General features: G+C 33.4%; 1 protein-coding gene and 1 long non-coding RNA gene across 9 annotated transcripts in view; one reads left to right on the top strand and one right to left on the bottom strand.

Moving 5' to 3' along the window:
- The window catches only part of CATSPERE (catsper channel auxiliary subunit epsilon), a 96,367-nt gene that overhangs the window by 36,357 nt on the left and 32,557 nt on the right, over positions 1-27,453 (bottom strand). For all 3 annotated transcript variants that reach the window (XM_072948612.1, XM_015234795.3, XM_072948613.1), the window contains 3 exons: positions 23,644-23,750; positions 12,156-12,648; positions 7,461-7,938 (listed from right to left, as the gene is read on the bottom strand). In XM_072948612.1, the coding sequence (XP_072804713.1) occupies positions 7,461-7,938; positions 12,156-12,648; positions 23,644-23,750 (1,078 nt within the window). The remainder of the gene's footprint in view (positions 1-7,460; positions 7,939-12,155; positions 12,649-23,643; positions 23,751-27,453) is intronic.
- The window catches only part of LOC116285238 (uncharacterized), a 105,073-nt gene that overhangs the window by 46,437 nt on the left and 31,183 nt on the right, over positions 1-27,453 (top strand). For all 6 annotated transcript variants that reach the window (XR_012063541.1, XR_012063544.1, XR_012063543.1 and 3 more), the window contains one exon: positions 431-589. This is a non-coding gene — a long non-coding RNA (uncharacterized lncRNA). The remainder of the gene's footprint in view (positions 1-430; positions 590-27,453) is intronic.

Genomic DNA, 27,453 nt, shown 5'->3' with positions numbered 1-27,453 from the left:
TATTAACCAAAGCAATTTCTTTCACAATGACTATTTATATACTTGGAGAAAATTAGAGCGTTCAGGCACAAACCCACAACTTAACACAGTGCTTGAGAGCTTCTCTCCCACTGCATAGTAGAGTGTTTTGTTTTTTTTTCTGGATACATTTCTCCTTGCATTCACTCTATCATTTTTGTAATCACATCATTTATATAGAAGAAAGAACTGGAATTAGTGCATTAAATAAAAATGAGGACGAGCATGACAGAAATGGTATCATTAGGAAGCATTGGGTTATGGACTGAACTATAACCCTGCAAAATGCATATTTCGAAGCCCTAACTCTCGTGACTATATTTGGAAGTAGAGTCCGTAAGGAGGAAATTAAGATTAAATGAGGTCAGAAGGGTGAGGCCCTAATCCAGTGTGACTGATGTCTTTATCACAGGAAGAAGATACACCAGAATATCTTTCTCTGTATGCACAAAGAGGAAAGGTCATGTGAGGACACAAGAAGGTGGCCAATGTCTCAAAGCCAGGAGGAGAGTTTTCCATCAGAAACCAACCTTGGTGACACTTTGACCTTGGACTTCTAGTCTCCAGAATGGTGAGAAAATGAATTTCTATTGTTTAAACCACCTGGTCTGTGGTATTTTCTTATGGCAGCCATAGCAGGCTAATACAATTGGGATGAGGAAATGAAGAAATGGTGGTGTTGGTGGTGTTGGTGGTGAGCTGTCACGTCTTCCAGGTCACTCTAAAAATAATAATCAACTTTCTCTCCTTAACAGAGTATTATGCCCAAATCATAGAGGTTCACAGACAGTAAGTCTCTTAACCTCTTTGGTTCAATAGCTGTATCTATAAAATGAACCATTGGACTAGTTGGTTTCATAGCTTTCTTTTCAGATACATTATATATGGATAGCTCCTAGGAATATACTATCTTTAATTTTCAAAAAATAACATTTAGAGAAGGCTGGCTGAAAGGAGGAAGGTGAATTCAGAGTTAGGGAGGTTCAGGTTCAGAGTCTTTTGTGCTTATGCAGCTTACATTTGGAATCTGAATAATTAAGTGACAGTTTCACACACACACACAAAAGCCAGAAGTTATATTCTAATCAAACTTTTAAATCAGAAATGCCAAATTTTTTAGGATCAGAATACTTTAATAAGATATTAGTGTCAATCTATTCCCATTTTCCTGTTGCACTGCTCATTAAAAACGTAGTTAAAGGAATTTTGGATTAAACATGATGTTAAGATGAAAATAAGGAATTTTTTAAAAAATAATGAGAATAAGAACACTATATATAAAAGTTTATGGGATGCAGCTAAAGCCATACAGAGAAAAATTCATAGCATTATGCTTTTTCATAGTTTTAAATACTTAGAAACAGTCAAATCTGAAAGTAAATGAACTAATCATTAAACTCAAGAAACAGGTGATAGAATACCAAAGTTACCAACAGAAAGTAGAGGTAAGGTGCAGAGATTAAGGAATTAGATTTAAAAGAAAGTAGATTTGATAAATAAAACCAAGAGTTCTTTTCAAAGGAAATGAAAATAAAACCAAAAACTCTAAAAATAATAAATGAGATCTTGCAAGCCAAACTAACAAGTGGTGGAGCATGAACAACATTACAAATGAGCAAGAGAATACAGTTACAGATATGGAAGAAAGTTACAAAATAAAATGGGAAGCCTTGCCAATAAAGTGGAAAATCTAGATAAAATGAACAATTTCCTAGGAAAATGCAAACTTCTAAAATTGACTGAAAAAGAGATGGAAGACTTCAATAGACCAAATAGAGAAAATCAAAGTAATGAAGAGAATATAACATTCTTGGTTGGGAAGACCTGATACTGCAAATATGCAATCATCTATTCAATAAATATTGAATGCTCACTGTAGCTACATACTTTTCTAGATACTTGGGAGGGATACATTAGTAAAACAAACAAACTGAAAAATCCCTTTCTTGTGTAGCTTACATTTCTACAGGGAAGGCAGCCAATAAACATTAAAAAATAGTAAATTATATAGTACGTTAGGTGATTAAAGCTAACAATATAAACTGCAAAACAATATAGACCTTGTGGAGACAGGTGAGTGGAAGGGAGGAGCCTAGAAACTGAACCTGGCTAACGTGAACAATAAATACACAGTAAAATTGGCATTTCAGATTTGTGGGGTAAGGGTTGCTTAATAGAAGACTGGTTTGAAAGCAACACTAGATTTCAAGGGAAAAAATCAAAATAAAAAATAAAATTAGACTCCTAACTTAAATCAAACATAATGCTAGATGAATTAAATATTAAAAATTAGTGTTGCATTAAAATAAAATATAATATTTTCATAATTGGAAAGACCTTTCATATTATGAAATTATAATCTACATAAATAGAAAATAAAATACTAACAAATTTGACTGCATAAAAACAGAAATTCTAAGTATCAAAGTCCCTGAAAAAAGGTAAAAGAAGTGACACAAAGAGAACATATTTGCAAAATATGTGAAGGATAAATGGCTAATGTACATTGTAAGAATGTATCAGTAAGAAAATAAGCAACTCAATGCAAAACTATCTAAACAGTATGAATTGACAATCCATAGAAGAATATGGCTGATATGAAACTACATATAGTGTCTAACTATAAAATGTGCAATGACATGAGAATTACACATTTTTCTTCTATTCTGTGGGTAAATATTAAACAGATTATATAAAAATACACATTTTCAAATATTTTTGGGTGAGTTTAGACTTGACCAGTTAGCAACTGAAAAGGATTTATCATCTTTTAAAATATTCAGAGTTCCGACTCAGGAATTCTACCTCTAGTAACATGTTACAGGAATACTAGTACAATGCTACAAATACATATATATATATATATATATATATATATATATGCATATTCTCTGCAACATTACTTGTAATAGCAAAAGGACTGAATCCTAATATCTTTCTAAATATCTATTTATACTCCTACTAGTTTAAATAGTATAAATAAACAATGGAGCACTATGCAGAAGTTAAAGTGGCAGTATTTTGATATGTATTGGATGTATTGTTTTGGAAATATGCCTATTATATGTATATATTTTTTAATTGAAGTATAGTTGATTTACAATATTTTATTAGTTTTAGGTGTACAACATAGTGATTCAGGATTTTATATAGATTATACTCCATTGGAAGGTCCTTACAGGATAATGGCTATAATTCTATGTGCTATACAATATATCCTTCTTTATCAATTTTTTTTGGCAATTTAACCATTTTAATGTAATAGTTTTCTTTTTCTTTCTCTTTTTAATTGAGGTATAATTGATTTATAATATTAAATTTCAGCTATATTCCCTGTGCTGTACAATATACCTTTGTAGATTATTTATTTTAAACATAGTAGTTTGTACCTCTTAATGCCCTAACCCTATTTTGCCCTTCTTCCCTCTCCTTGCTGGTAACCACTAGTTTGTTCTCTATATCTGTGAGTCTGTTTCTCTTTTGTTATATTCACTACTTCATTTTATTTTTTAGATTCCATACGTAAGTGATAACATACAGTATTTTTTTCCCTCTGAGTTGTTTCACTAAGTATGATACACTCAAAGTCCATTCATGTTGCTTCAGATGGCAAAATTTCATTCTTTTTTATAGCTGAGTAGTATTCTGTTGTGTGTGTGTGTGTGTGTACAGAATTGCCAAAAATATATATATCATATATATATATATCATATATAGTGGTATTCTTTATTCATTCATCTTGTTGATGGACGCTTAGGTTGCTTTCATATTTTGACTGTTGTAAGTAAGGCTGTTATGCACATTGGAGTGCATGTATCTTTTAAAATTAGTATTTTCATTTTCTTTGGAAATATACCCCAAATAGGAACTGGATCATATGGTAGTTTTAGTTTTTTGAGGAACCTCCATACTGTTTTCCATAATGGCTGCATCAATATACATTCTCACCAACAATGCACAAGGGTTCCCTTATCTCCACATCCTCGCCAACACCTGTTATTTGTTGTGCCATTGGTAGTTTAATAGAGATTACCTTGAACTGTAGAATGTCTTGAGTAGTATGGTCATTTTAACAATATTGATTCTTCTAATCCAAGAACACAGTAAATCTTTCCATCTGTTTGTATCATCTTCAATTTCTTTCATCAGTGTCTTATAACTATTGCCTTTCCCTTGCTGCTTTTAATATTTTCTCTGCATCTTTTAGTTTTGCCATATAATTACAATATGTCTTGGCGTGTTCCTTTTTGGGTTGATCCTGTTTGGGACTTTCTGTGCTTCCTGGACTTGGATGTCTGTTTCCTTTCCAAGGTTAAGGACGTTATGTCTTCAAATATGTTATCTTTCCCTTTCTCTCTCTCTTTCTCCTTCTGGGACCCCTGTGATGCAGATGTTACTATGCTTGATGTTATCCCAGAGGTCTTTTAAACTGTCCTCATTTCTCTGCATTCTTTTTTCTTCTTTCTGTTCAGCATCAATGATTTCCACTTCTCTGTCTTCCAGCTTGCCGATCCACTCCTCTGTATCACTTAGTCTACCGTTGATTCCTTCTAGTATATTTTTCATTTCAGTTATTGTATTCTTCATCTCTGTTTTGTTGTTTATATTTTCTGTTAAAAACTTCCAACTTCTTGCTTTGTGCATCTTCTTCTCCCCAGTTCTTTGGTCGTCTTTGTGATCATTATCCTGAACTCTTTCTTAGGCAGATTGCCTACTTCCACTTCACTTAGTTCTTCTGTGATTTTACCTTGTTCCTTTGTTTGGAACATGTTCCTCTGATGCCTCATTTTGCCTAACTTGCTATTAGGATGATAAATTGGGGATAGACTTTAGAGGACCTTAAAGTTTGAATATTGTACAGAAGGCCTTTCAGAAATGCTGAAGTGAAAAGTTTAAGCAATTCATAAGTTTATGAGATAAGAAGTTAAAGGCCCTCAGCCTTTGCTATTCCCATTTCTCAAGGAACCCATTATTAACAAGTTCCTGTGAATTTATCCAGACTTTGAAAAAAGCAAATTCAAAATATACCAGGTGAAATCAGACAACATGGTGGAGTACTTCATAAATACTGTGTGCTCAAGGAGTATCTTTTCATTTACTTATTCAAAACAGTACACATAGTATGTTCTAGATACTGTGAGTAAAGCAGCAAATGCAACAACTCACACAGAGCTTGTTTTTGGTGGAAGATTCAGTTAATAAGTAAGTACACATATTTCTTAGGTGATGATAAGTGCTGTGAACAAAATTAAGATGTGTAAGGGACAGAGCAAGGGAGTTAGGTCAGGGTCAGGGATTTGGACTTAAACCTAAATTAAGTATAAGAGTCATGTAGATATCAAAGTGAGGAATATTCTTGGCAGCAGATATCCAGGAAAACAGTAGATATCCAGGGGATAGCAAAGAGGCCAGTCTATTGCTAGGTAACAGTGAATGAAGGGTCAAGTTACAGAAGATGACATCTGAGTCTGAGGCCAGTTCACATATTGCTTTTCAGGGGATGCTAAAGGTTTTGGATTTTATTCTGAGTGATATGAGAAGCCAAATGAGGGTTTTAAGCAGAGGAATAATACGATGTTGCATATATTCTCAAAGTCTCACTCTGGCTGCTGGGTGGAGTCTAATCTGGTTGGGGATGGGATGCAAGGCTAGAAAATGGGAGACCACTTAAACAGCTCTTGTATGTATGGATAGTGGCTTGGACTGGGGCAGGAATGGTTAAAAAAAAGTTTAGATGTTACTAAGTGTTTTTTTAGATGGCGCCAACAGGATTTGCTAATGGCTTGGTTATGGGATGTAAAAGGGGAGGATTCAAGGATGAGGTCAAGGTTTATGGCTGGAAAGACTGGAAGAGGTCATATTTACTCAATAGGGGAGGACTAGGGAAGAAGCAAGTTGGAGCTTGGGTGAGGGAATCAAGGCCAGTTCTGGGTATGTTAGCTTGAGATGCCCACTAGTCATCCAAGGAAGGCACCAAGGTAGGAAACAGGAGTTTGGAGTTCGGTCTAGGGGTCGTGGCTGGAGGGAAAAGAATGAATATCAATAGGGTTCAGAAGATGGCGGAGAACAAACCCTGGGGTACTTCTCCATTTAGGACTCAGAAAGATGAGAATGAAAAAGGGGCTGAGGAGAAATAGACAAGGAAGTAGGAGGAAGACCAAAAAAAGTAATTCCCCAAAAGTCAGGGAAAAAAAGGGTTTCAAATGCTGCTTGCCAGATCATGAAAGATGTCTGAAAACTGACTATGGATTAGCGAAGTGGAGGTCATTGGAACCCTTGACAAGAGCAGTTTTTGAAAAAATTTGATTAGAGTGGCTTAAAGAAAGAATGAGGTGAAAGAGGAAAAAGTGAAACTAAGCAATGCTTTCTTGGAGTTTTGTTGTAAAGGGGAGCAGAAGAATTCGATAATTGGGAGTTGAAGGGTGATGTTTCTTCAAAGTACATTGTTTATCTCGTAAGTAGATTCCTTGAGGATCAAGCTTTCTATTTCTTTGCATTTCCTATAATGTTTAGTAGACTACTCAGGAATAATAATCTCAAAAATAACTACTATTAATTGAAGTATTATTCACTTGCCAACTTTTATTCTAAACATTTTATATACAATCCCTTATCTAATCAACACGACAGTCCTATATTCCAGATTAGAAAACTGAGGCCTGGAAAGGTTAAATGATGTTTTCATGGGATTGAAAACAAATCTGTTTAACTCTACAATGCCTATTACAGATTGAATTGAGTTGCGTCCCCTCAAAAAAGATAGGTTGAAGTTCTAACTCGTGATACTACTTCAGAATGTGACCATATTTGGAAATAGAGTCATTACAGGTGTAATCATTAAGAGGAGTTCATCCTGGAGTAGGGTGGCTCCTGGTGTCCTTATAACAAGGTAGCATGTGAAGACACAGGAAGAATGCTATGTGATGACAGAGGCAGCGACTGGATGCAGCTGCAAGCTGAGGAACAGCAAGTTTTGCCAGCACACCACTAGGAGCTAGGAAGACACAGGAAAGATTCCCTCAGATTTCAGAGGGAGCATGGTCCTGCCAACACTTTGAATGTGGACTTCTAGCCTCGGGGACTATGAGCCAATAAATTTCTGTTGTTTTAAGTCTCCCAATTTGTGGTACTTTGTTACGGGAGGTCTAGGAAATGAATTCAAGAACACATCACCTTTACATTGAAAATGCGTATGTCAGTTGCATCTGTATCTCCCGATTGACCAAAATGAACCTCTGAGAAAATAGACTTGAGTTTTCTGTTTTGCTTTTGTGAGATCCTAGTTAACATTAATAGAACTTCAGAGATACCTGTTTTTGGGTGGTAAAAGTGCACCTTTATCAGAAGCATCATATATTAGTGCATTAAAATTGTTACATCGTCATAAGGAAGATGTCTATTATGAAGTCTAGAATAACTTTTGCAGAATGAGAATACCTCACCGATAAAAACATCGTGAATATTGCTGTCCTGTGATAATCTTGATAGATTTCCAGATTCTGTAGATGTCTGTAATACTCCCTTATCTTTGAGGTTGTGATAATAATAGTAGATCCTTTGTTTGTCCCACAGTATGAATTCTGGCAGCGCTGAATATGTAAAATATAGATGTAGGAAAGTGTCAACAGTGACATCTAATGCAAAGTCTTGGTATACCCACTGTTTTGTGTCTTCATTATATATCACTAGGTAGATTGTTTTGGTGACTTCACATGTAATGCAGTAACTTAATAACAAGCCAAGTTCCAAAGGGTGTCCTGTATACTCAACATTGTGTATAGTCAGAGTAGCAGCTGATGACATATTTACAAGTTTTTTCAACATTTCAGTAGTTCCTATTTTAACAAATTTAGGAAAAGTATATCCAAGATAAACTTCATTTTCTGTCCAGATTGCCATGCTGCTTCTTACTCCTTCATCCTGTAACAAAGTGAAAATAATTAGAAAATCTTTTATATATATATTTACTGAAATATAGTCAGTTTACAATGCTGTGTCAATTCCTGGTGTACAGCAAAATGCTTCAGTCATACATGAACATACATATATTCATTTTCATATTCTTTTCCACCATAGGTTACTATAAGATATTGAATATAGTTCCTTGTGCTACACAGTACGATCTTGTTGTTTATCTATTTTATATATGTTAGTTAGTATCCGCAAATCTCAAACTCCCAGTTTCTTCCTTCCCACCCCCCTCCCCTCTAGGAACTGCAAGTTTGTTTTCTTTATCTGTGAGTCTGCCTCTGTTAAATAAGTTCGTTTGTCTTTTTTTTTTTAGATTCCACATATAAGTGATACCATTTGATGTTCTTCTCTTTCTGGCTTACTTTACTTAGAATGACAATCTCCAGGTCCATCCATGTTGCTGCAAGTGGCACTATTTCATTCCTTTTTATGCCTGAGTACTATTCATATAGCTCTCTCTCTCTATACCCCAACTTCTTTATCCAGCTGGCTGTGGATTGATGTTTAGGTTGCTTTGATGTCTTGGCTACTGTAAATAGCACTGTTGTGACCATTAGGGTGCATGTATCTTTTTGAATTAAGTTTCCCTCTGGACATATGCCCAGGAATGGGATTGCTGGATCATATGGTAAGTCTATTTTTAGTCTTTTGACTAAATCTCCATACTGTTTTCTATATAGAAAATCTTTGATTTTAGGGGCAGGGCTAACAATTCCAATTCCTTCTAATTTGATACATTTAAAAATAAAACATAGTAACTACTAAGGCTTAATTTTTATTATATTTCTGAATAATATGTCAGACAGAAATATATAGAAATATATCATATATAACCATTAAAGTGAATTATTCCAGTAATTTTATCCTTTTATATACTTTTTCTATCCATAGTACTAATTCATCTTAATTCCCTTTTAAATCCTCAAAGAGCATCAGCCTTCTCTTTTCTTATGTATTTTTGTCCACTCTGGCCAGGGATGCCTCTTTGACCTTCATGTTAGCTAAGGTCGAGATACAAGAACACTTCAAACATTAAATTAGTTTTGCAATTCCAGCTTCCTTGGAAAAAGAGAAGAGAGAACTTAAAACCTTAGACAAACCAACACTACCCTTTTATGAACACAGGCTGTTAGTGAGGAAGGCCACTTCAGAGATGACGATGTCTGAAATTCAGTGGGCCTAATTTCATTTATGGAGTGAAGGCCCCTCTTCTCCCCTGTGTCTCTTCCCCAACTGTTTCTAATTATTAAAGATTTTTACTTAAAATGTAACTTCTTTGTCCATGACAACCAACAGGAGTCTTTTGTGCATATCTTGTCTCCCTAAATAAACAAGTTTGTATATTTATTTAATGCACAAATATTTAGTCCATACTCAAACAGGTTGTAGACAGATATCAAACTGATAATTAAAGACAGAGACTATTGGGGGTGAAAAGACACTTTACCAAATGAAGATTCAGTTTAAAGTCTAGAGCTTTTGTTGCTGGAAATGAGTTTGAAACAATTCTCAAAGAGGAAATAGATTTGAAACAAAATAATAAATCCTTCATAAAAAAGACTCACAGCAGTTCTCACATTTAGCAGAAGGATGGGAACTGGAATTTTTAATAAACATGATAGATGGAAATTCCAATGAGCCACTTATAAAGCTAGTGGGGAGGTTAAAGGACAAAAGTAGTAAGTTATCTGTATCTACATTAAGTAGTTATATGTGTGTATATTTATGACTGAAACATTATGGTGTACACCAGAAATTGACAGAATATTGTAAGATGACTATACTTCAATTTAAAAAATTGTAAACAAAAATTTTAAAAACGAAGTGGACTTCTTACAGAAAGCATAGTTTGGTCTTTTTTTTTAAAATCCAATTTGACAGTCTCTGCCTTTTAATTAGTATTAGGGTCATTTACATTTAATGAAATTATTGACATTTATATTTAACTACCATTTTATTGTTTTCTGGTTCTATCCTCTGATTTTTGTCCCAGTGTTTCCCTTTCCTGCCTTTTTTTTTAAGATTATTGAAAAAAAATTAGTATTATTCCATTTAAATTTATCTATTGGGTTTTTTAACTCTATCCTGTATAACTTTTTAGTGGTTGCTCTAGGGGTTACAATATATGCCTTGCCATTTTGAGTGGAATGAAGATACCTCAGTACTCCTTAGCTTCTTTTACCCTACCTCATTTATGCTATAATAGTCATGTATTATATAAACATATATTAAAAACTCCACCAGAAAGTGTTACATATTTTAAGCTTTGCATTTACCTATCATACTTTTTAAAAGGAACTTAAGGGTATAAAAATAATCTATTATATTTACCTGCATATCTACCATTTCTGTTCTTTACTCATTTCTGAAATTTTTAATTTCTCATTTTCCTTCCACCTGATAAGCTTTATTAGACATTTGTTTCTTTTAGAGCAGGTATGCTAGCAACAAATTCTTTTAGTTTTTCTTCATCTGAGAATGTCTTTATTTCTCCTTAATTCTTGAAAGACATTTTTGTCTGGAATAGAATTCTAGGTTGATGTTTCTTTCAGCACTCAAATAATGTTGATTAATTGCCTTCTGTTACCTGTGGCCTCTGATGAGAAATCAGCTATCACTTGAATCATTGCTCTCCTATACATAATGTATTATTTTTCTCTGGCTGCTTTCAAGTTATTTTCCTTTGGTTTTCAGTAGTTTGATTATGAATTTCTTTTGTAATTACATTGATTAGAGTCTGCTGGGCTTCATGACTCTGTAAGTTATACTTATTATTGCCAAATTTGAGAAGTTTCTAGCTATTATTTGTTCAGATATTTTTCCCTACATAATACTGTCTTCTCTCCTCCTTGGATTCCAATGACATGAATGTTACATATTCTGGTATTGTTCCACAGATCTCTGGGCTTGGTTCACTTTTGACATTTTTTCCTATTATTTATATTGGAAATTTTCTATTGTGTAACTTCAGTTATTGACTGTTTGTCATGTCATCGCCATTCTGCTATTGAGCACATCTAATAAATTTTATTGCAGTTATTCTAATTATATTCTAAAGTCTCTTGTTGAGGATAGCTTTATTGAACACATACATTTTAAGGTGACAATAACTTTATCTCAGTTATTTGAATATTCCACAATCTCCTGGCTTCCATGAATCCTGTCTAATTGTTTTACTGTCTTTATTTTATTTGTAATTTGTCATTTCTGCTTGGATACTTTTAATAGCTCTTGTTAGTCTTTGATCCCCTGCAATTTCACTATTTTGTGACTAAGTAGGTTTTCTTTCTTCCCATATCAACTGGGATTTATTAGTATTTCTGGATTAAGGAGTAATATCTTTAAGTCTGAAAAATTTTCAGCTCTTTCTCATTTTCACTGATCTTTCATTTTGGAATTCTGGTTAGGTATAGATTGGATCTTCTCTTTTACATTCTTTCCTTCATCTCTCTTTCCCTCTTTTCCTTGTTTTTTATCCCCTTTTCTCTCAGTTTTTCATTTTGTTTCATTTCTCTTCTACTTTCCAATGCTCTAGTTATTTTTCTTGTATCCAATCTTCTATTTAAGCCAATCATTAAGTTTTACATTTCAATTATCAGTTTTATCTAAGTAATATTTTAACTTATTTAAAATTAAAAAAAATAGAATACACATATAGAAAATGGAATATATATATACACACACACACACACACACACACACATGAATGATTTATCACAAACCAGGAGTCTGTGTAATGACTATATAGATTAAGAAACAGAATATCATCAGAGCTCCCAAACGTCACACATGCTCTCTTCTAGTAACGACACATTTCCTTTCTAGGATAATCGTTGTCCTAAATTTAATGATAATGTCTTCCTTGCTTTTAGTTTTAATAATTGCCTTGCCATTTGATAGATTCTTTTTTTCCTCATATTTTCCATTTTGTTTTCCATTAAACAAATCTATTAAAGATATTTTAGATTCATTTTATTCTCTGTTACTGGAGTTACATCTCTTCAAAGAGGCCTCTGAGAAATTAGGTCAGAAAAGAGAGCTATTTACAAGCATAAGTAACTGTACAAAGAGGGGCATGGTTTTGTCTGATAGATCACTGAATTAAATGGTATGGTAAATATATCTAAATTTGTAGGTGTAATACATATACATAATCTTTTACTAACCTTCAATAAATAATTGAGCCAGCACCATTTTCTTGATGTAATGCCAATAATTCCATTATCAGGAAGATTTACATTGCTTCCCAGTCTTGTAAATGCTGTTAAATTTTTTATGTAAAGAATACCGTTTATTAAAAAAAATATTCCATCCTTTGTTAGGTTCACATCAGACACACTGTGTCTTTCATCATCAGTCAGAATGTTTGGGGGTACTCTGATCTTGACCCACGTATGGAATGAATCGTTTGTCTGAAAGGTCTCCGTATCAGCTACCACCACAACAGATGAAGGAACACAATTAGCCCGGGATGCCATTAATGGACTGCCCCGTGGTGAAGAGATTGGTAAAAAACCAGGCGTCTCAGGTATTTTCAGCAAAGGAAATGTCACCAGGAAAAGAGTGTCTGCAACGAAACAATCAAAAAAAGCCACTTCATTTCCTTTAATCTCAGTTACCACATCATCTTCTGTCACTGGTACTGAGAAATGCCAGGCCCTAAGAAGAGAAAAATAGAAAACATAAGAATAAAATGCTTGCACTCTCCCTCTCCCCCAGATCCATCTTGCACAGTGTTGACATTCATCATCTTTTATAAAGTTTTTATTTTTATCCACATACGTCTGGGTAAAAGAAAACAAATAGTACTAAAATGCTACCTCTTCCCCATTTCTCCTCATTCGTCTTTTGTTCCCAGGAACAACAATCTTGATTCTTACAGCTCTTTGTTCTGCAATGTGTCTCCATATCCTCCATATTTTATACTGCTCTCTTAATATATAATTTGATACATTATCTATTGGCTTCTTATATGACAGTTAAAGATGCATCTATCATATGATATACCTACCCATACATCTCTTCTCTCAAATTAATATCACAGTATTGAGCTAAGTTTATAGTGTTTACATTGTTATTACTACAGAAATATTGTTTACTACTGAGACAGTAATAATTATGTTATATATATATAACATATATATATATATATATGTATATATATGTTTCTTTACAGTATTTCCCCTGAAATTAATAATGATTTCATTTTGAAAATTTGTTTAGTTCTCTAAGTTTTCCAACAGGTAATTAAAACAGCGCTCCATAGTGACTGCATGTATACACATTTCAATTTTTTCTTATTGTTTCTCATTTTATAGCATGAATCTTCTTTTATGTATATAATATCTTCTCCTATTTCTGTGAAGATACTATTTATATTTTTTGGTGAAGTTTTCTTTTGCTCCCTGCTGTGTCCTCCTGTTGTGTGCTGTGCCCTTTGAATTCAGTTGTTCTGTTTACTGATTTAGGTCTCCGACATTCAAGCTGGAGGCTTTATGTAATTGGCGGTCCTTGGCTGTCCTCTAATATTTCAGAGAGAAGAATTAACAGGCTGTGAGTCAGCTTAGAGGGGTACCTCTTACTCCCATGGTGCCCCACCTGCTTCTCTGCCCACCCCACCCCCCCACCCCACTCCAAATTTAAGTTATTTTAAGTGGTTTTGATCAGTTAATCCAAAGAAGAATCTTCTAATACTCTGCTGGGAGGATGTATGCCAGGTTTCCATATTCAGTGAGCAGGACTGCAGGCACCCTGGGGAATTCCCATCACTTTAGAATTCCCTCCTGCAAGCCCTTAATTTTAACAGAATTTTGTGCTCTACGAAGTCAGTTATCAGTTCTCTCTCTGCTTTCTATCTTCTGGGCTTGCTTTCCTTCCCATTGTTTGTCCTCATAGGCTTGCAACTTTAAAAACCTTTCTTTCTGTTATTTTAGCAAGATTATGGAAGAGAATAGAGATAAAGTAATATATTTATCTATATATAGAGAGATATATATATTAAATATATACCATGTTTTAATTTATTTTATTTGCTTTAAATTGAATTTCATTAAGTCAAGTTCTGCTTAGAAACTTTAGTGGCCCCTAAATTATATCCAGGAAAAAATTCAAACCATTCCAATACATTTTATGGAGCCTACGTATTTTTTTTCCTATTCAGTTTCATTTGCTGTATTATATTTCAGGTGTGTTCTTTCTTTTTGCCTTCCAAAATTGTGCTTTTCCCTTCTCTTGGAGCACCCAGTCCCTCTTCTCCATCTCTATCTTCTACTTGTCCTTCAGGTCCTGCTCAAGAATTATTTTTTCTATTTTGCTTTCTTGTTTTACCACAAAATACAGCTTTCATAAGGACAGTCTTTTCTAAACCCAAATTAATCAGTCCAGTCATAAGGATGATATTTTACGGCATCCAAGGCAACATTTTAAAAATGGATATCTGACATTCTCTACATATGCACTTTTTATTTATATTTCTTTAAAAATATTTATTTAATAATTTTTAAACAAAATAGTAAATCATATATACAAAAGTACGTGATACAAAACACACACTTTAAAGAATAATACTAAGATGAATACCTGTGTACTAATCACCCATATCAAGAGTCAAAACATTGCCATGACTTGGAAATCTCTGTATGTCTCTTCTCTCACCCTCCCCCACGTAGTCACTGGCCTGATTTTTTTAGAAAACTGATATCTAATTGATGTATAACATTATATTAGTTTTAGATGTACAATAATTTGATCCTTTTACATATTGCCGATGATCACCACAATAAGTCTAGTTAGCAACCATCACCATACATAGTTACAATTGTTTTTGTTGTGATGAGAAATTTTAGTATCTCTCTTACCAACTATCAAATATACAATACAGTATTAGTAACTGTAGTCAAGATGCTTTACATTACATCTCCAGACTTATTTCATAACTGGAAGTTTTGTACCTTTTGACCACTTTCACCCACCCCCCACCCCCTTGCCTCTGGAAATCACTGATCTGTGTATCTATGAGTTCAGTTTGTTGCTATTGTTACTACTTTTTAGAGCTTGCATAAAAGTGAGATCACATGTTCCAGTTCTGTGAAAATGCCATTGGTAATTTGATAGGGATTGCGCTGAATCTGTAGATTGCCTTGGGTAGTATAATCATTTTAACAATATTGATTCTTCCAATCCAAGAACACGGTGTATCTTAACATGTTTTTGTCTTCAGCTTATTTCATCGGTGTTTTATGGTTTTTGGAGTACAGGTCTTTTGCCTCCTTAGCTAGGTTTATTCCTAGGTGTTTTATTCTTTTTGATATGATGGTACATTAGATTGTGTCCTTAATTTCTCTTTCTGATATTTCATTGTTAAGTGTATAGAAATGCAGCAGATTTCTGTATATTAATTTTGTATCCTGCAACTTTACCAAATTCATGGATGAGCTCTAGTAGTTTTCTGGTGGTGCCTTTAGAATTTCCTATGTTATCGTATCATGTCATCTGCAGTGAGTTTTCCGTCTTCCTTTCCAATTTGGATTCCTTTTTTTTCCTTTTCTTCTCTGATTGCTGTGACTAGGACTTCCAAAATTATAAAGTGGTGAGAGTGGGCATCCATGTCTTGTTCCTGATCTTAGAGGAAATGCCTTCAGCCTTTCACTGTTGATTATGATGTTGGCTGTGGGTTTGTCATATGTGGCCTTTATTATGTTGAGGTATGTTCTCTCCATGCCCGCTGTCGGGAGAGTTTTTAATCATAAATTGATGGCGAATTTTATCCAAAGCTTTTACTACATCTATTGAAATGATCATATGGTTTTTATTCTTCAGAGTTGTTAATGTGATGTATCACATTGATTGATTTGTGGATATTGAAAAATCCTTGTATCCCTAGGATAAATCCCACTTGATCATGATGTATGATCCTTTTAAAGTATTGTTAGAGTTGGTCTGCTAGTATTTTGTTCAAGATTTTTGTGTTTATGTTCATAAGTGATATTGGCATGTAATTTTCTTTTTTGTGTGTGATATATTTGTGTATGGATTTCTCTAAGGTATATACTGGTATTGAATTCCTGAACCACTGGATATATGCATCTTCAGCTTTGGCTAATAATGTAAAAATACCTTTCAAATTGTGCCAATTTATACTTCTACTAACAATGTATGTAAGTGTTTCCAGTTTTGCACATTGCTATGGTGTGAATGCTTGTCTTTGCCCAGAATTCATATATTGAAGTCCTAATGCCCAGTGTGATGGTATTAGCAAGTGGAGCCTCAGGGAGGTACTTGAGTCGTGAGGGTAGAGCCCTCATAAATGGGATTAATGCCTCTGTGAAAGAGGCCCAAGAGAGCTTCTAGCCTGTTCCACCATGTAAAAATACAGTGAGAATTCTGCCACTCAGAAGAGGGCCCTCAACCAAACATACTGGCATCCTGATCTCAGAATTCCAGCCTCCAGAACTGTAAGAAATAAACTTCTGTTGTTTATAAGCCACCCAGTTAATGCTGTTTTGTTATAGCAGCCTGAATGGACTGAGGCAGATTTTCACCAACAAACTTCTAAAATGTTAACATATCATATCAATCTGGTGTATGTAAAATGGATCTCTTTGGGCTATTAATATTTTTATCTGATTACTAGTAAAGTTGAACATCATGTCCTGTACCTGTTAATGAGTTGTTTATCAAATCTTTGCTTTTCTAATCTGAGTTACTTTTGATTGATTATAGAAATTGTTTCCTATCCTGAGGCAATAAAGATATCATCCCATCTATTTTTTAAGTTTTGCAGTTTAGCCTTTCACAGGTTTGTCTTCTGAGATTATTTTATTATTATTATTATTATTAATCTAAAATTATTTTAATATATATGAGGTAAAGAACAATTTTTTTACTTAAAGCTTTATTCTGTCCTTATTGAGATTATCATGTAGTTTTCTTTTAATCTATTAGTGTAAGTTAATTAAAACATTTATAGTATTATATTAACCTTGCACTTCCAGTATAAACCAACTTGATTATATGTCATATCTCTTTTCATATATTGTTGTTGGATTTGTTTTGCTAATATTTTATTTAGAATTTTGCATCAAGGTTCATGAATGAGATTAGCCTATAATTTTTCTTTCTCATACAGACCTTGCCTGATTTGGGGTATGCTACCTTGCTAACTTCATTTTGCTACTTATTTATTGTTGGAATTATCTGTGCTAGTCCTCTCTTCCCTTCCTTAAAGCTTGTTAAATACTGATTAAGTTTCTTTGTAGTTAAAATGTTGCTCAACTTCTAGATTTCCTTTTGAGTCACTTTTGAAAAATCGTATTTTTTTAGAATTTTTTCTATTTTAGTTTTCAAATGTTTAGGTCTATAACTGTTTATGTATCTGCTACATCTCGAATCTACGTCTCTTTTTAAAAACCTAGATTAGTCTTTCCACATTTTTTTTCACATTACTGGTTCATGCAAACCCTTTTATCTCAACTCAGTACCACCTCTAAGATGCTATCTAAATGTGCTTCTCTCTGTAGTATCACCTGGTGTATTTCTCTCATAGTTCTTGATATACCATATTATATTTTAGGTATTTACTTATCCATTTCCCATATTAGAATTTGCATTTGAATGATTTAATTTCTTGAATTCCAAATAAAAAATTGAATATAGAAGGTAGGGGCCTTGACTATACCCATAGTTTCTAACAGTAGCTTAATCAGTAGATGTACAACAAGCATTTGTTAGATCAACTGTGAAAACCAATTGACATACATGTTGCCAAAAAAACTAAGTTAAATCTATACTCATTCTGTATCTAGTTATCATAAAGTTGAATTTATTTTTTATTAGCTTGATATATAACTTATTTTATTTTATTAAAATATAGTTGACATAAAATGTTATGTTAGTTTTAGGTGTACAACATGGTGATTTGACAAATAAGTAAGAAAATGATCATCATGATAAATTCAGTAACCATCTGTCACCACACACAGTGATTACAGTATTAATGACTATATTCCTTATACTGTGTAGAACATCCCTGTGTCTTACTTATTTTATAACTACAGGATTGTACCTCTTAATCCACTTCACTTATTTTGCCAAACTCCCCACACCTCACTCCCCCTGGCAACCATCAGTTTGCTCTCTGTAACTATGTCTATTTCTATTTTGTTTTGTTTATTTTGTTTTTAGATTGCACGTATAAGTGAGATCATACAGTATTTGTCTATGTCTGACTTATTTCACTTAGCATTAAGGCTAAGTCCATCCATGTTGTTACAAACAGCAAGATTTCGTTCTTTTTTATGGCCGAGTAATGTTCCATTGTGTATGTGTCTGTGTATCGCATCTTTTCTGTCAGTTCACCTATTGATGATCATTTAGGTTCCTTCCGTATCTTGGTTATTGTAAATAATGCTGCAATGAACCCAGGCGTGCATATATTTTTTCAATTTGGTGTTTTTATTTTCTTTGGGTAAATACCCAGAAGTGGAGTTGCTAGATTTTACGGTAGTTCTATTTTTAATTTTTTTGGCGGAACTTCCACTTTGTTTTCCATAGTAGCTACATCAATTTACATTCCCACCAACAGTGCACAAGAGTTCTCTTTTCTCCATATCCTTGCCAACATTTGCTATCTCTTGTCTTTCTGATGATGATTTTAACTGGTATGAAGTGATATTTCACCATGGTTTTGATTTGCATTTCCTTTGTGATTAGTGATGTCAAGCACCTGTTCAGATACTTGTTGGCAGTAGTATGTCTTCTTTGGGAAAATGTCCATTTAGTTCCTCTATTTTAAACTGGATTTTGTTGTTGCTGTTAAGTTGCATGAGTTCTTTATATATTTTGGTTATTAACTGCAGATATATGATTTGAAACTAATTTCTCCAATTCCATAGGTTGCCTTTTTATTCGCTGACTTGGCTTTTCATGTCAAATCCAAACTATCAATGCCAACACTGATGTCAAGGAGCTTACCATCTATGTTTTCTTCTAGGGAGTTATGGGTTCAGGTCACATGTTTAAGTCTTCAATCTCATTTTAAGTTAGTTTTTGTGTATGATACAGAATAGGTGTCCAATTTTATTCTTCTGCATGTGGCTATTCAGTTTCCCAATACCATTTATTGTAGAAACTATCCTTTCTCCATTGTGTATTTTGACTCCTTTGTCATCAATTAATCAACCATATATATTTGTGTTTATCTATGGGCTCTCTATTCAGTACCATTAATTTATGTGTCTTTTTTATGCCAGTACTACACTGTTTTAATTACTACATCTTTGTAATATAGTGTAATATCAGATAATATGATGCTTCCAGCTTTGTTCTTCTCAAGATTGCTTTGGTTACTTTAGGTCTTTTGTGGTTTCATACAAATTTTAGAATTGTTCTATTTCTGTGAAAACTGCCTTGAATTTTGATAGGAATTGCACTGAATTTGTAGATTACTTTTGATAGTATGGACATTTTAACAATATTGATTTATTATATGAACATGCAATATCTTTCTATTTATTTGTGTCTTCTTCAGTTTTTTTCATCAATTTCTCATGATTTTCAGTGTACAGATCTTTTACCTCTTTGGTTAAATTTAATTGTATGCATTTTATTCTTTTAATGCAATTGTAAATGGGACTATTTTCTTAGTTTCTCTTTCTGATAGTTCATTGTTAGTGTATAGAAATGCAACTGAGTTTTGTATATTGATTTTGTATCCTACAATCTTACTGAATATTTTTATAAGTTCTTATAGTTTTTGGAGGAGTCTTTAGGGCATTCTATGTATAAGATCATGTTATCTACAAATAGAGACAGTTTTACTCTTCCTTTCCAAAATGGATGCCTTTTACTTTACTTTTTTTTACCTAAGTGCTCTGGCTAGGACTTCCAGTACTGTGTTGAATATAAGTGGTGAGAGAGGGCATCCTTGTCTTGTTCCTGATCTTAGAGGAAAAGTTTCCAACTTTTCACCATTGAGTATGATGTTTACTATTACGTGGCCTTTATTATGTTGATGTATGTTCCTTCTGTACTCAGTTTGTTGAGAGTTTTTTAAATCATGAATTGATGATGAATTTTGCCAAATGATTTTACTGTTATCTAATGAGATAATCATGATTTTTATCCTTCATTTTGTTAATATGATATATCACATGATTAATTTGTGTGTGTTGAACTATCCTTGTATCCCTGAAATAAATCCCACTTGATCATGGTATATGATACTTTTATTGTATTGTTAAATTTGGTTTGCTAATATTTTGTTGAGAATTTTTACATCTATATTCATCAGGTATTGGCCTGAAATTTTCTTTTCTTTTAGTGACTTTATCTGATTTTGGTATCAGGGTAGAATTGGAAGAATTCCCTCTTCTATTTTTTGGAAGAGTTTGAAAAGCATTGGCAGTAAGTCTTCTTTAAATTATTTGGTGGAATTCATGACGAAGTATTCTTAAATGAACACACACACACACACACACAAATACTTCTCATACTCATACTACTATTTCTATAGAAAGAATTCTTAGAAGTGGGAATGTTAAGCCATAGGTTATATATATTTAAAATGAACATTCTGCAGCAATCTCCCTTCAGAATATTTTAAACCAATTTATATTGTTCAATTTACCTGTTTTACCAATTTCCACTCCCAATATTTCCCTGTGCCCTCCCCAAACCCAGACTTCTTTCTCCTTCTCCATTTTCTCCTTCTTCACTTCTTCCTCTCTTTTCCAGAAATTCTCTTCCTTCTCTTCCTCCTCCTGCTCACTCTTTGATATTTTTCTTCTTATTGCCCTTTCTCCTTTGCTTCTATCACATTGGTTGGGATTATAAGAAAATGTGAAAAAACAAGTAAAAAATGGGCATGCTTTTATTTTTTATGACATTAATAAGAATGATTCATGTTTCACCAATTAATTTGTTGTTTTCACTGTAAGTCTCTAAAATGTACATTTGTTTTAAGTGAAAGAAATTTTCTCCTAATTCCAATTTATTAATTATTCGTAAGGTTGAGAATGCATATATTATATTTTATCAAAACCTCTTTTCATACCTATTATGACAATTATGTCATTTTCTCCTTTAATCTATTACTATTCTAATAGAATATTATTCTAATAGAATATTCTAATATTACTATCCTAATAGTAATATTCTCTACACTATTACTATTAATTTCCTAATGTTGAAACATCTTTGCATATGTAACCACATTCTAGAAGTTTAATAAATAATGTTAAAAAAGTGGTACTGATTTTAAAAGAGAAATCTATTTATTGTTGGGCTCTATCTGCCCAATATTTGGTATTTGAACTATGCTAGCCTTATGTAATGAATTGAAAAGACTTCTATATTCTTAAACATATGGAATAGTTTAAATAATATAGAGATTTTTATTTTATGTCAATAGGCTTCAGAGAATTTATTCACAAAATTATCTGGGCTTGATGCCTTGAAGAAGATTAATTTTAATTTTTATTACCATTTCAATTTTATGTATCTTTAAAAGATAAAACTTTCTAAAAACCTAGTGACATCAAAATCATCATATAACATTTAACAATATTTCCTTAATACCTGAACATCTAGACAGCATTTAAATTATCAGACACTCCACCCAACAACAGTAAACTATAGCTTCTTCACAAGTATACACAGAAAGGTCTCCAGACAGACCATATATTAGGCCATGAAATAAACTTCAATGTTTTTAAAAGGATTGAAATCATATAAAGTATTTTCTCTGACGACAAAGAAATGAAATTAGATACCATATGACCCGGCAATTTCACTTAGTTATATATCCAAGAAAAATGAAACAATTATGTCCATACAAAAACTTATACATAAATGTTCATAGCAACATTATTCATAGTAGCCCCAAAGTAGAAACAACCAAATGTTCATCAACTAAAGAGTGAATAAGTAGTGGGGAGGGTACAGCTCAGTGGTAGAGTGCATGCCTAGCATGCACAAGGTCTTGGGTTCAATCCCAGTACTTCCATTAAAATAAATAAATAAAAACATAATTACCTCCCCCCCAAAAAGAATAAAAAGTAAATAAATAAATTTTTTAAAAGATTAAGTAAAATGTTGGTATGTCCATATAATGGAATATTATTTGGCAATAAAAAGGAATGAAATATACTTGGCCTTTGAACAACACAGGAGTTAGGGGCAGTGCTGCCCCTTTCCCTTCCTCTGCCGACACTGTGGAAAATGTGTGTATAACCCTAGAGTTGGCCCTTTGTATTCTGAGTGCCACATCCGTAGGTTCAACCAGCTGTGGATTACGTAGCACCATAGCACGTATTTACTGAAAAAATTTCCATGAGTAAGTGGACCTGTGCAGTTTAAACCCTTGTTGTTCAAGAGTCAGTGGCACTAATGCAAGTTACAACATGGATGAACCTTGAAAATATTATGCTAACAGTTATTTCTGTTAGTCACAAAAGACCATATCTGTATGATTCTCTTGAAATATTCAGAATAAACAAATCCCTAGAGACAGAAAATAGATTAGTAGTGCGAAGGGCTGTGGGGTGGGGAGTGGGTCTCTTTTGGGGCTGATAATGGTATTTTAGAATTAGTGGCAACAGTAGCACAACTCTGTGAGTATTCTAAAAACCACTGAATTTCACACTTTAAAACGGTGAATTGTGTGGTATATGAATTACATCTCAATAAAGCTGTTAAAAATAGGTAAGAAATAAATGGTACCAATAACCTTTCCACCTGCCTGCTAAATGAGACAAGGACTTTGGTTTGGTTTTATAGCAGCTGTTTCTCCTCCTTCCCAACACCACAATTGTATAAAATCTGCAGGAATTTTAGCTCCACATTAGTATTTTCTCTCTCTGAATGGCACCCTCTACTTTACCCAGGAATTGAACTTCTTTGCCTTTCCTAGAATACATCTGCTTTCTCAGGTCTCTGTTTGAAGGCCCTCCTGTATGTTGCCCCTGTTGGAAATGCTCTTTGGGAAAGTCCTCTCTGAGCCTTAGTGCACCTTCTATGTATTCCACTTCACCCTGGGCTCACTTCTATCATAATATTTATTTGTTTACTTGTCTTCTCTATTAAACTATGAGTCACTGACTGCAGGAATTTTATCTTTTAGTTATAAGCACCTTGCCCTGTGCCTAAGTACTCAATTGATTAAAAAAGGCTGTCGAAACCCCATGATCACCTGCTAACTTTAACAATAACAGATCTACTTCTCAGGTGGAATGTGTGTGTGTGTGTGCGCGCGCGCGTATGTGTGCGTGTGAGTGCACATGTATGTTCTTGTGTGCACTGATGGTAGTAGTGATTGTGACAACAGTCATACCACTGTGGCTCACTTTAAGAACCAGCAGGAAACATTCTGAGATACTGCCAGGATTTACCACTGTCTTGAATGAGGCTCTTGCATTGAGGTTTAGCTGTTAACATGAATTGTCAAAATATAATCCAGGAGTGTGACTGGCATTTTCTGAGTTGGTAATTAGTTCCAATTATCACAATCTTTACGTGTTAAAAGAAGCTACTTAGAAATTACATATAAGATATTCCATGAAATTCCGCTAGGGTTTTAAAATTTCTTTTATGTGTCTGACAGTTATTTTACTTGATTTTAAAGATAAATTGTATATTTGAAATTAAAAAATTAAATACCCATTCTTCATTTGTTCATGTGGAAAATAAAGTTTTCTCCTCTGAGTTGTATGTATGGTAGGCTTCTGTCCCATAGCGCCTAAATGCTTGCTAAGTGCTTCAGAATCCTGTGGGGAAAAAAAATCCTCTTTTTACTCTTTTCATAGCCAACTTATTCTGAAATTACATCATAATATGGAGTTTATTATTTTAATTATAACATTGTTTACATTTACAAATTTACCGCATTTTCAAAATTAAGCTTTGGGTTTTTTTCTACCATAGAACATCTTCCCTGTTAGAACTTTATGAATTATAAATAAGTCATAATACAGTTTCTAACACATTGAAAATACTATGCACTATCAGAATCCTGAATAAACTGAGATTATGGAGGCTCTTAAATAAATGCCCTTTGTTTTAATGTCAATGAAATACATAATGGAGTTTCTAAAACTAATCTGTTAGAATTATTTCTATATAAGCCTGGCTTCAAAACAATATACCCTTTCAAGGCATTTTTCAAATGGTATCTGGAGGCTTTCAGAAAAATTCTGTTAACATAAAGATAGATCTGACATGTTCCCTCTTTTTCTCATGAAACTTAAGAAGCTGAATTGATTGGAATTATCCCTAAGAAGGTGTTTTTAGAATAGAGGCAATAGTTTCACTATGGGCAATCCCTGGAATTAAAAAATCAGATCATGAGGGCTAGTCTAGAATCCTCCAATAATGCTCCTGTTTAATTTCCTAGAAACATGTCCACCACCCACAAGGAAACCTTGGAGACTGCTGTAATGAGCATCAGTAAGGGTGTAGTCATTGAGACTATGGGATTGTCTAAAAGGAGGATTTAACCTGTGTTTTGAGAATAGGAATGGTGGTCAGGAAAGGCCTCCCTGAAGATTAAATATTTAATGATTTTGATAGAGAAAAATAAATTTATCTGATAAATAGTTGATAAATAATAGTATTTTAATTTTTTCTAAACTCTTATTCACTATTCAGAACTTTTAATACAACTATCCTTCATATAAATAATAGTATTTTAATTTTTTTCTAAACTCTTATTCACTATTCAGAACTTTTAATACAACTATCCTTCATATAACTGCAAAAGAAAAGAATAAATGGAGCATTCTTAATGTAACACAGAATAAGATGGAAATAAAATACAACAAGCAACATATACAACAAAATGATAGAAAAAAGACAGGCTAAGAAGAAGTTAAAACAATTAGACAATTATGTAAACAAGCTTAAGAACATAAATTTCTTCCTTAAAAGGGTAATTCATGGTTATTAAAGGTAATTTTATAAATATAGAAAAACTACATCAAAGAAATCATCAAAAATAAACACATTTAGGATATTTTCTTAGGATTTACCAAATATAGGTTACTGTTATGTATTCATGTTATATAACCTGAGGTCTTATATAAACATCATTTAAAATGATAGCATGATATTCCATTGTGAATTATTATCACTAACTTAACATTCCCCTATTGGACATTTAGGTAGCTTTATTTTTTTCACTTTTGTAAATATTATTGCCATGGACATCATCAGATATAGTCTTTTCTACATTAGGACTATTTCTTTTGGTTAGATTCTTGGAAATATGATTACAGATCAAAAGTTATTAATTAACATTTATAAAATCCTTGAGATAAGATAAGCAAAATGATTTCTAAAAAGTACTATGCCAATTAATTTTGTTACTATTATTAGCAAATTCCACTATGCTAGTACCAAACTTTTTATTACTTTTTAAAAAAGTATTCTTCTACTTGTAACATCAATATATGGCTATACGTGTTACTAAATTTAATAAATGTCTTTTTGTTTATCTTACTTGATTTTTCAGCAGCATTTGAAACACTAGACTGATCTCCGCCTTTGACAGGCAGTGTTTCTTTCATACTCCACTTTCATGTTGCCATTCCTTCCTGCTCTACTGGAGATCTCCAGTTCGGTCCTAGGCTCTCTTCATCCTAGTACTCTTCTCATAGTACATTCTCTTCCTAGGTGGTCTCATCCAGTCACATGGCTTCAAGTATCATCCAATTTCTGTACAACTCCTCAAGCTGTATAGCCTAGAGCCCAAATTTTATATCTAGTTTAGGATCCATGTATCTAATTAGATTTTTAACTTCAACTTTTGGTTGTCTTCTAAGCACTTCAAGCCAATATGTCCAAAACTGGACTGCTGACTTTAGGCTCTGCCTCCAAAACCTGCATTTATATATTTTTTTGAATAAAGAAAGAAGAAAATAATCTCACCACCCAGAGGAGAGTAGAACCTTCTCACAATACGATTGTGAAAGGTGTGTTCCATACAGAATTAACACTTACAAGGGCTCTGAAGTGGGAGAGGAGTTATTATATTTGAGGCATTGAAAGAAAGACAACAGCTAGAGTGTAGTAAGTAAAAGCGAGATTAAAGAAAAGATAGGCAGGGGCCACATCATGCTAAGCATTGCAGGCTTTGGAAAATAGTTTGGGTTTTATTCTTAGTACAATGGACAAATGTTAAAGGAATTGTCCTTTCAATAGAACTTTAACTATTTTATTTTGCTACAGTTTCACCCACAAGGAATGAGTCAGTTTTCCCTAATGACAATAGCTTATATAATCTTAGTGCATTATCAAAGCTAGGAAGTTGATACTGATACAACACTAGTAACTCAGGTACAAACCTTATTCAGATTTCACCATTTTTTTAAACGGGCACTCCTTTTTTGTGTACAGTTCTGTGAAATTTTATCACATATGTACATTCATGTAATCATCACCACACACAGAATAGTCCATCACAAAGAAGCAACTCCCTCATGTTATTCCTTAAGAGTCACAACTGCCCACCAACTCTAACTTCTGGTAACTGCTACCTGTAACTTCTTATTTGTTTTCAATTACTAGAATTTTATTACCCCTAAAATGTCATATAAATGGAATGAGACAGTATGTGACACTTTAAAATTGGCTTTTAAACTCAGCATCCATCCAAATTGTTGAGGGTATCAATACTTCATTCCTCACACATACGAGCTAACACTATAAAACTCTTAGAAGAAAGCAAGAGAAAAGCTTCATAACATTGGATTTGGCAATGATTTGATGGATATAACTTCAAAGACACAAGCAACAAAAGGAAAAATAGACAAATTTGTCTTCACCAAATTAAAAACTTCTGTATGTTAAAAAAAAAACAAACCCAACTATCAACAGAGTAAAAAAGACAATCCACAGGATGGAATAAAACATTTGCAAAGAATATATATGATAAGGGATTAATGTCCAGATATACCCACAACTTCTAAAACTGAACAACAAAAACAACCCAATTTTTAAAATAGGCAAAGGACTTGAATAGACATTTCTCCAGAGAAGCTTATACAAATAGCCAATAAGCACATGAAAAGATGGCCAACATCACAAATTGTTAGGGAAATTCAAATCAAAACCATGATGAGGTACCACATCATATCCACTTAGATGGCTATTATTAAAGAAAAAAAATAAAGAGGAGTGACATCAGCAAGATGGTAGAGTAGGAGGTCCTCCTACAGAAACCACAATTTAATAACTATCCTTGGATAAAATAGTCCTGAAGAGCTCCAGAGTACAATTCAGAAGCTTCAACAACCAAGTGGAGCACAAAAACTGAGGATGGTGCATAGAAAAGTGTGAGAAGAATTTTATCTGCATTACTCCAACCCCTAGGCCAGCACAGCTCAGGGCCACGAGGAATCTCATTCACCACAACTTCCCATGGAGGGAAAAGGAGAGAAAGGGGACCTCAGTAGCCTTCACTACCATCATGGG

This window comes from Vicugna pacos, chromosome 23 (genome assembly GCF_048564905.1).
Source record: "Vicugna pacos chromosome 23, VicPac4, whole genome shotgun sequence".
In the NCBI taxonomy this organism is placed as follows: Eukaryota; Metazoa; Chordata; class Mammalia; order Artiodactyla; family Camelidae; genus Vicugna; species Vicugna pacos.
This window is presented reverse-complemented; position numbering and strand designations above follow the sequence as displayed.